The 9,898-nt window shown below is 36.8% G+C and overlaps 1 protein-coding gene across 1 annotated transcript; it reads right to left on the bottom strand.

Moving 5' to 3' along the window:
* Positions 1–429: 429 nt before the first annotated feature.
* Positions 430–3,841, bottom strand: LOC147867761 (pentatricopeptide repeat-containing protein At3g09040, mitochondrial-like). Its single transcript, XM_087315570.1, has one exon. The coding sequence runs from the start codon at positions 3,046–3,048 to the stop codon at positions 832–834; it is 2,217 nt and encodes a 738-aa protein (XP_087171696.1). The 5' UTR covers positions 3,049–3,841; the 3' UTR covers positions 430–831.
* Positions 3,842–9,898: the final 6,057 nt, after the last annotated feature.

Here is a 9,898-nt window from a genome sequence, read left to right as displayed (position 1 = left end):
CTTGTACACCATGTAATACTCACATACTAACTCATGTGAAACACCAGTTGAAAATCCATAAATAAACGAGAACGGTGGTGTAGCAATAAAGCTTGTGCTTTGCTAGTTGTTTAGCCTCGAACAATTTTGAAATTATACTTACCCTATCAAACGTTGGTAAAACTCATCATAATTGATTTCTACATTTTGCAAGAAAGAAGTGACAATCAAATAGAAAGGATTCTGGAACATCAAGGTAAGGGTGATGATGAGCTTTCCTTATAACATTATTAAACAACAAAATAGCACAACAGGAGCATGAACTAAACAGTTCATAATTATTGAATTCTATACATTCAAATTGCATCCATGTATAGCCATGTCTTACATATACTCATCGAGAAATCTCTTGAGGTGTGCAGCAATTTGTGATACATGCATATACTGAGAAGAACAGGATTTAACTTTTCCCTCACGAAATTGTAAATTTGGGTTCAAAACAAAAGGATGTGGCATACATGTAGAGATAGATATAAATATCTGTTCTATGGAACTTATCCTCTTCTAAATCTTCCTTATGACTACAATTCCAAGTAGAAGAACCTTGCAATAAGATTCCCATATATTCATGCACTGTACAATGTATTTAACATAACTTTCATCTTACAAGCTATGATCTCCTAATCATGGTATTGTGAGAAACCTTTGTCCATCACGTTGGTCTCGAGTCTCAACAATCTCTAGAGCATTCAAGAATAAGACCAAAGTGAAACCTTAACACTAAATTTGGTGAATTTCCAAAAAAAGATAACAAGTGCATCTGCAACAGTTTCATCCATCCATTTGTGACATTCACAATGACTCGGGACTTGAAAATAGACGTTGTTCCATTGTATGGTGGAAGGCTAATTGTCCAAGTTTGATGCTCCCCCATTGTCTACAAGCACCCAATAAAGTGAACCACAATGCACAATTTTCAAATTCCAAAGGCAATTTCTTGATGAACTCATGGGCCTTATCAAGATGTCCTCTGCGGCCAAAAAGATGCACTAGACAAGTATAATGCTCTAACAAGGGGGAAATCCCAGAGTTTCTACTGAGAGAATCGAACAGAATTTGTCCATCCATCAAACCCGATGAACTACTACATGCACTTAGGAGAGAGAGTAATGTGATTCTATCAGGAGTGACACCCTCAGCTCTCATTTCTTCAAAACAGCAAAGAGCTTCTTCACTGTGTCCACACTGAGTGTATCCTGTGATTAGTGTTGTCCATGAAACCACATCTCGATCAAAACTATTCTCGAATACATTCCGTGCCTTTGTGAGGGCCCCACATTTGACATACATATTCACTAATGCTGAATTGAGAGCACAGACTTTCTCTGCTAAGTACCCCTCTCTAACAGCCTCAGCATATATTTCATTACCCTTCTCAAGTGCTCCTACTTTTGCACATGCATTTAAAACACAGACAAATGTTATGGCATCAGGTAAAATGCTCCTTTTCCTCATGCATTCAAAGGATTTTAATGCTTCGGCAACAAGCCCATGATTGGACAAGCCGGCAATGAGAGCATTCCAAGATGCCACATTGGTATTATGAAGCTCGTCAATTGCATATTGAGCTTTAGTAAACGCACCACATTTGGCTAGCATATCAATAACAGAAGTACAAAGCACAATATTATTTTCTAAGAATCTTGCACTCTTCACCATATGGTATATTTCTTTGCCCATCCCAAGATCTCTGATGTTTCCACATGCTTTCAAGGTGCAATTGAAGGCTGCTGCATCAGGTAGTAATCCTTCCCTTTGCATGTGAACAAAACAATTGATTGCATGCTCCCCACGTCCACTCTTTGAATAGCCTGCGATGAGTGCCGTCCATAAAGCTAAATTTCTTTCTGAGGCCTTAAGGCTGTCAAACAGTTTTTGTGCTTGCACAAGAGCACCACATTGAGAGTACATGTCCACCAATGCAGTAGCAAGATTAATTTTTTCATGTAGCAACAAGTTCCTGATCCTTGCATGTAGTTTCTGTCCCTTCTTGATCGACCCAATGCTTCTACATGCTTTCAAGGCGCAAATAAATGTCACATCATCAGGAGAGAAACCTTCACATTGCATTCTTTCGAGACACTTCAATGCTTCCTCAGCATGATCATTTTGGGAATATGCACAGATAAGAACAGTCCAAGAAACAACATTTCTAATTGCAATCTCATCGAACACTTGTCGTGCCATACTGACATCATCACATTGAGCATACATATCCATCAATGCAGTGCTAAGTATAGTATCATTTTCCATAACCCCTCCTCTCACAATCTCGGCATGCATTTCATTGGTTTTCTTGATAGAACCTATTTTTCCACACACTTTCAAGACACATGCAAATGTAGCAGCATCGGGAGAGAGGCCCTCATGCCGCATTAGATAAAAACAGCTCAGGGCTTTTACATTATGTCCATGTAAGCAAAAGCCAGAAATTAATGTAGTCCAAGTGATCACATCTCGAATTGGCAGCTCATCGAACACTTGTAGTGCATTCGAAAGTGAACCACATTTCGCATACATCTGAACCAATGAAGTTCCTAGCATATAATTCTTCATGAGAGAACTCTCTTGAACTATCACTATTTCTGCATGTATACGAGTACCTGTTTCAAGTGCCCCAAGGCCACAACAAGCTTTCAAAGAGCAAGTAAAACTCACTACATTTGGACAGAAACTCTCTCTTTTCATATTCTCATATACCAAAAGTCCCTTTTCATGATAGCCCTCTTGAACATAACCTCCAATGAGTGCATTCCAAGAAACTACATTTCGAGAGGGAAGCTCATCGAATACCTTTTGAGCTTTCTCAAGATCACCACATTTTGCATACATGTTCACTAGAGCACTGCCTATATACACATTCTCTTTGAGCCATGATCCCTTCACGAGAGTAATATAAGCATGAAGCTTTGCACCTTTCGATAGATTCTTTTGCTTGGCACATGACTTGAGTAAGGCAACAAGATCAATTTCATGTTCACAAGTAACTTTTCTCAAAAAAGTCTTCATAATGGTTAAAAATTATCGGATGCTTTGTTATCTATCAGCTAAGAACAATAGAAGTTACGAACAAATGAAAGTCATAAATCTTGAATGAGCACAATGGAGGAAGTCTGAACCCAAGTGCATATGCCAACAATTTCTTTTCAATTACCATAAACACTAAACATTGAGTTAACATCAGGAATGCACAACCAAGCATCACACAAGTTCCAATAAAATTCCAATATTCTCCAACATATGAACTAAAGAGAGTAGATAAAACAAGGATGATAATGGCTTTACTATGGCGGGTGTCTTTGTAGATGCAAAACGTCATACCTGCTCAAATCCTGATCAGCAGGATTGCCTGCTGATTTCGCCTTTACCAAGGCATTTTCAAGTCTCACGCTTTGCCTTTACATGGTGCTCTTGAAACAGAGGAGAACACATGAGTAACATTGACCTTCCCATCCCCATGGAGCTTGCATCTCTTGTCAAAAATGGTCTTCTTTTCTTGACCATTTCTACTACATGCAATGTAGTTTGCCAAACACTAAGAGGGACACTCCATGACAAAATCAAGAATTTATTTAACAGTTCTACAAAGCCAAAATAAAGAAGGCAATACTCATGGCCACTTGACTGTTGGTACACGCGCTCTTTCATGCTAGTCTCACAAAAATCCCCGTTGATATACAACTTATGATGTTCTCATTGGAAGACGATGAACAAATTATGCCATGCTGGCTCTGAATAATATATATTCTTGTGAAAAAACTATACCCTGTGGGGTGGAACAAATAGACATCCATTCCACTGATGCATCTGTGGAAGTTGTAATAGACAGATTATAGATATATCAAGCAATTGCAAACTGAAACCCCCAGAAGACTCAACACCAGAACTCTTTATGAAGAGGTAGGTCATGACTCATGTCATGTGAAAAACAAAAGAAGAACTAGAACTATGACAAAGGGATGAAGGAAAGACATGATTCCCAATGAAGGAATACAAATCCCGACACGGAGCAATAACAATCCAAGTTGAAACCCACATTTAATTTCCTCGAACGATAAAGAGGACATCTCATGTCGGCTTCATTGATTCAAGATGAACCCTTGTTTTGTCGTTATGAATCTCTACATGTGTTCCCCCTTGCATGAATAAATAATACTCTCTCCACTTAAGATGTAATCTCTTATTTGGTCTTATAGGCCATTTTGGCCTCTTAAAAGATGTTAATATTTCTTTCTTTCTTTCTTTCTCCTTGTGAATCTCAAAAAAAGGACAACTTTTCGTATTTCGAAATCTACCACAAGAAATTCCTCTGTCATGAGATTAACTTGTCGAAACAAGTTCCCAAAGTCTATTCCCTGAATTCATATGACACTATGCCCTTTCCTCGTAGCTTCATAATAGAACATTTATAAATGAAAACAACCTTTCATAAAGTGTAGGTTTGTGTCGTCTCCAAGTGGATTTCACCAAATGCACACCTTCGTTTCAGTTGGAGCTCTTTATACTTTCAATTGGAGTTCTTTCCCCTAATCATTGGGCATTACCCACAAACTACTAGGTTTATGCATTTATTGATCACCATGCTTTAGGTTAGACTTAACAATCGGCATCAGTTCGATTCGGTTTGGTTTGAGAGGATCCAAACCAAACTGGTTTGGAACTGAACCGTTTAAATTTTTTGAAACCTGAACCGAACCACGAAACCGTTAAACATTTTTTGTGGTTCGGTTTCTGTTTTCAACATAGGTCAAATTTAAATTTTAAATTTATAACGTTTCATTTTTTTAATTATTTAAGATGTTCCTAAAATGTGAGAATAAGGTCTAAAAATGAAAAGATTGTTTAAAATTTTTTTATTTTATTTAAAATAAATAACCATTAAACCACGGTTTCGGATTGTTGGATTTGAACCGAACCATTGAAACCGTTAAGCCGCAGTTTCACGGTTTGGTTCAGTTCAAACCGAACCGTTGCCGATTGCTAGTTAGACTCTAGACCCTTTCACATTAGAAGGCACCTTGAGATCAATCTAGGTTCCTTTCTTATTTCAAGATGTTTCATTCTTGGTGTTCAGCCCTTTCACATGCTTTGGTCCTCCAAACTTGATCATGTGCCTTTCCACATGTTTTCATACACTAAACTTGATCTTTTGTCCTGTCACATTACAAAGTGCTCTAGATTTTGTTTCCGTGCCATTTTCTTATTTCTAGATGCTCGAGACTTGGTCCTAGGCCCTTTCACATCACATGGAAGTTCTAAGAATTTTCATGGTTCCTTTCTCAAAGTGCTTTGATCTCGATAGACCTATTTGTCCCTAGGCAAATTTCCTCTTTTCCATATTTTTCTTCTATTCTATTATATTGGAATGTATTCTCTTTGTCTTTTTTGCTCCTCATTTTCATTAGAAAGACAAGACCATATCCTCAATTTGATGACTAACACCATATCTTTTATGTCTTCTGATTTTAAGCAAAACCCTACATTTATTGGATTCACATTGGTTTTTTTTTCCAAGCAAGGGATATGTTATTGGATTCATGGGTTTAACACTCCAAATGCCCCACATGGTTTGTGTGTCCTCAACCCATGGGTTCAGCATTCCATATGCCCCACATGGTTTGAGCCCTCAACTTACACATGCCATTAATTCTACTTGATGGATGTCATCATCCATGTCTCAAACACACAATTGCCAACTCTCACACCCGTCGCCCACCTTATACAAAAAATGCAAAGTTTTTTGCACACAATAACTTACTATGAAATTTGCAACTTTTATCGTCCCCTTCCTTCCCCCACGCTTTTTCCCTAAATTATATTATATTTACATCCCAATTTTCTTTTCTCACGTTCTATCAATAAAAAAATCTCCTACTATCATTTTCAACTATATATAAAAGAAGAGTAACACTTGAAAGGTCACGAGAAAAGTACCATATTTTTTGTACATAAGAAGAGTGTGTCCAATATACCACTATCAATAGACCCCATGATACGTATATGTGCTTATTTGTTACGGAAATTACAAAATATATGTTGGCTTATTTATAAGCACACCAAACACATAATGAAATATACATTGACAATAAACATTTGATTGATTCAATTGATAAGCTTCATCTTGGAAAATTTAAATTCTCACTTGACAATTACCTACATATTACATAGTAAATTCTAGGCTTTGAGATATTCATGGGAACAAATCAATGGTTGGTAGCGTGAATACTCTACTCGGCCACTTACAAAAATATTGTTCATATATATTTGTTGTGTGCTAAAAACCTATATCCCCAATCGATTGGAAGTTCTATTCAATTTTATTGACACAATTAAATTTCCATTCCATGTGATTAGGAGCCGCTAAAACATATTTTGGAATTTTAAAAACGAAACAAAACATACTTTTAGAGGAAAGCGGAAATTGTTTATGGGGTGTGTTCGATTGTGAGAATTTGGGGAAATAATGAAAACTTGCGTTCATTTCGTGGATTTCAAATTATTTTCTAGAATGTCAAGGGTTTATGGATTTCCTAAATTTTCTTATTTTGATAATGTAAAAAACTTTAACACAAATCAATTAGTTGAATATATGAGAGAGATGTAACATTCGAACTTGGATTAATTAAAAATTAAAAATTAAGTAAGCTAATGCTTTCAATTACAAGACAATTTAATATCATGATGCATGGAGTCCATATGCTTATCACTTGAACTAAGAAGCTCACTCACTGCTCACTTGCCACAAGAATTCCTAGATTTCTTGGCACACTTCTTGCTTGCATTATGTACTTGTAAACTCTTGAAGGGAATACATTTTATAATGACTTCCTACGTTGCCGGGATAAGGAGAGAGAATATTTTCATGATCATTCCAAGTCATACCCGTAAATATAATACAATGATATGCTTCTCATGCAACTCTATTAAAATGAAGCGATCCATCATTTCCTTGTATCCTTAAAGGATACCAAATTGTATTACAATCACTTGTCTTGACCAAAAGCATTGTAGTTCAAATATTTTTTTGTTTAATGAATGTGGGGATAAACATAGTAACAAGAGAGGTGATGCTACAATTATAGACCTCAAGTGGTCTTCATTTGAAAGATAAAATGTTTAAGATTGGGAATCATAAAGGTATCCCTAACATTTTAGTTTTTTTAAAAAAGTTTTTTGGGTTGACAACTCAACACCATTTTTGGCAACACGGATAAAAATACATATTTTATGGATAAAGGTAAGGAGCCTATCCATTGTATCGTATCACATATTTTAAATATACAAGTTACAACACTTTAGGATGAACCGTTACAATGAAGTTATATTCTTTTGTTTCCAATGCAAGATAATAAGCAATCTATTATATTTATTTGTTAATAGAGTAACGGTGAAGGGTTGGCACTTGATACAACATATGTATGTTGCAAACGTATGAACGACTATTATTATTACCAACCAATGGCCATCACAACTAATCTTCCCCACACATCCCTAACCTTCTAACACATTGGAGTCCATGGAATAGAAGAGTGACAAAATGTTTGGGTTGTACTCTTAATTGTCAATGAAAATAGTTTTGAGAACTTGTCAAATAAAAGGTGGTTTTGGTCTACCTCTGTAGTATTCTTAGAGGCATTGTGTGTAGTAGCAAGTGACAATACAAATAAACAACATGCACTTAAGCCTCTAAATGGCCCCTATTGAAAGACTTGCATGGGTATCAATATACTGTAAAAACAAATCCAGCTTTGTTCGGGACGAACGTTCAGTTAAGCTAGAATTCATTTGCTCAATCCTAAGCGGAAAAACATTCATGTTCGGGGGACAATGTTTTATTGTAGGAAAAGAGGCAAAATAATGGCCATTTCCTTTCTTTGTGGATGCTGGGAAGGAACAATAAACTTCCACATTAGTAGTTTGGAAATTACTCTCATTGAAATGCAGTGCGGGTTGTTGCATCAAAATGATACTAAATTCAAGCTTCATTAATGTATCAAACTTCTATCACTATCTACTAGAATGGATGGTAACTCAATCAAAAGGGCCGAACAAACAACAACTAGCATTGCACAAGATGGACACAAACTCAACCAAAGGACAAAATTCTCTCGGAGTGAGTTAGCACATCAAACCATTCTAATACGGGGAAAGTAACATAACGTAAGTGAGGGCCAAGTGAAGTGTGGAGATAACAGGAGGGAGGGGGGTAAGTAACGGACAAAGTTAGCGTCTGATTCACGTGCTCGATGGAATGGTCACGAGTGCGTAGCCATATACATGGGGAGGGAGTAGGACAAAAAGGCCATAGAAATATAAAAAAAAGAAGTAAATATCAGACACACATTCCGAATCATAAATTGTGTGTCCAATTTGAATGAATTATGAAAGGAGCATGAAGAAGCCGTGGTTTGAGAAAAAGTGTGGAAAACCACGGCCCCAAAACAATTCCTTACCCCACGAGTCTCTCTCAACACATATATGAGCAAAATAATAAGCACAGTTCAGCTTTGAAGCTATTGTTGTTACTCTTTTAAGTGTGTGCCTCTCGCTTCTTTGTCTGCCCCTTCTCTTTGTCTTGAGCGATTAATATATCATCATGTGTCAAGGTGTGTTTCCTCCGTCCTTCAATCCTTGCGATTGCCCACGATCAGAATTGGGTGCTGCGTATCATCATCATCATCATCATCATCATCATCGTAAGGTTAGCAATGATGTAAATGATCACGATCATATCCGCAATGAGGTAATTATGAGAAGCGTGAAGATTTGTGACTATAATGATCATGATGTCCAAAGTCATCATCGTCATGTGAGGATGGATGATGGTCATCATCATCATCATCAAGGAGTAGTGGGTGGCTCACATCCTCATGATAATGATATAATTAACAATTCAGATTCATCACTTCTAAGGAAGAACCCCAACATGTTGTTGGGTTCAATGATGGATTATGTGAAGAGTACAAGCCAAGCAATGAAGAATTACATGATATTTAATGGAGAATTCCGTCAACACGACAACAACCACCTCAACGATCACGATGCGAAAACTCACATATCGAGCAATCACAGATGTGATGGACATAATAAGGGTATGTGCGAGGAGCATGTGAATATAATAAACCCTCACACTGTACATGCCTTCTTCTTCGACTCCACCTGAATGATAGATATATCTTAAATGTTATATGATATATCACACCTCAGATCGCCATGTCTAACCTAATTATGAGGTCATTCCCACCTCATGATTTGGTCTAGTTATTAGGTCATTCTCGACTCATGATTTGGCTTATTAGATCAACGTATGCTTTGTTATTTTGAATTGTTGTTCATCATCCTCATCACTTTAAATCATATGCAAGTTTCTTTGCTCCTCATCTTCATGTGGGGTGTTTCTTACCTCTAGTCAAGAAATACTTCAATATCATCATTACCATTAGAGTCATCATCATCTCATCAAATGTTTTATTATCGCAATATGTAAGCCATGTCGACCCTCAAGTTTCAACATCCCCTCTTCTATGGAAATCCATAGACTGTATGTTCTATATAAAGTTGAAATCCACAAAAAAAACTTTTCATGGGCCTTCATCATGCACCATTTCTCAGCCAGATAATATAGCTTCGATTTCTTGTGGTCTCCAATTGTAGATGTCTCTTGCTTTGTAAAACTTCAATATGTTGTGTTATTATAGTCTTATTTACCATTGGAAAATGTCACCGACTGCAAGTAGTAGTTTGCAACTATTGTTTCTTTAATAGAGATTATAACCATATGTTGCATGTACTCTCACAAAAAGTGCCTCTCCTAGGGCACACTAGCTTAGCTGGACACACAATAACTTGTATTGGGACA

Source organism: Azolla caroliniana, unplaced genomic scaffold (assembly GCF_043228905.1).
Source record: "Azolla caroliniana isolate FFs.n. ecotype wild unplaced genomic scaffold, voAzoCaro1.0.p SCAF_2, whole genome shotgun sequence".
Classification (NCBI taxonomy): domain Eukaryota; kingdom Viridiplantae; phylum Streptophyta; class Polypodiopsida; order Salviniales; family Salviniaceae; genus Azolla; species Azolla caroliniana.
This window is presented reverse-complemented; position numbering and strand designations above follow the sequence as displayed.

What these genes read in the sequence shown, in the direction of transcription:
- LOC147867761 (XM_087315570.1), bottom strand. Translation starts at nt 3,048, where the DNA reads ATGAAGACTTTTTTGAGAAAAGTTACTTGTGAACATGAAATTGATCTT.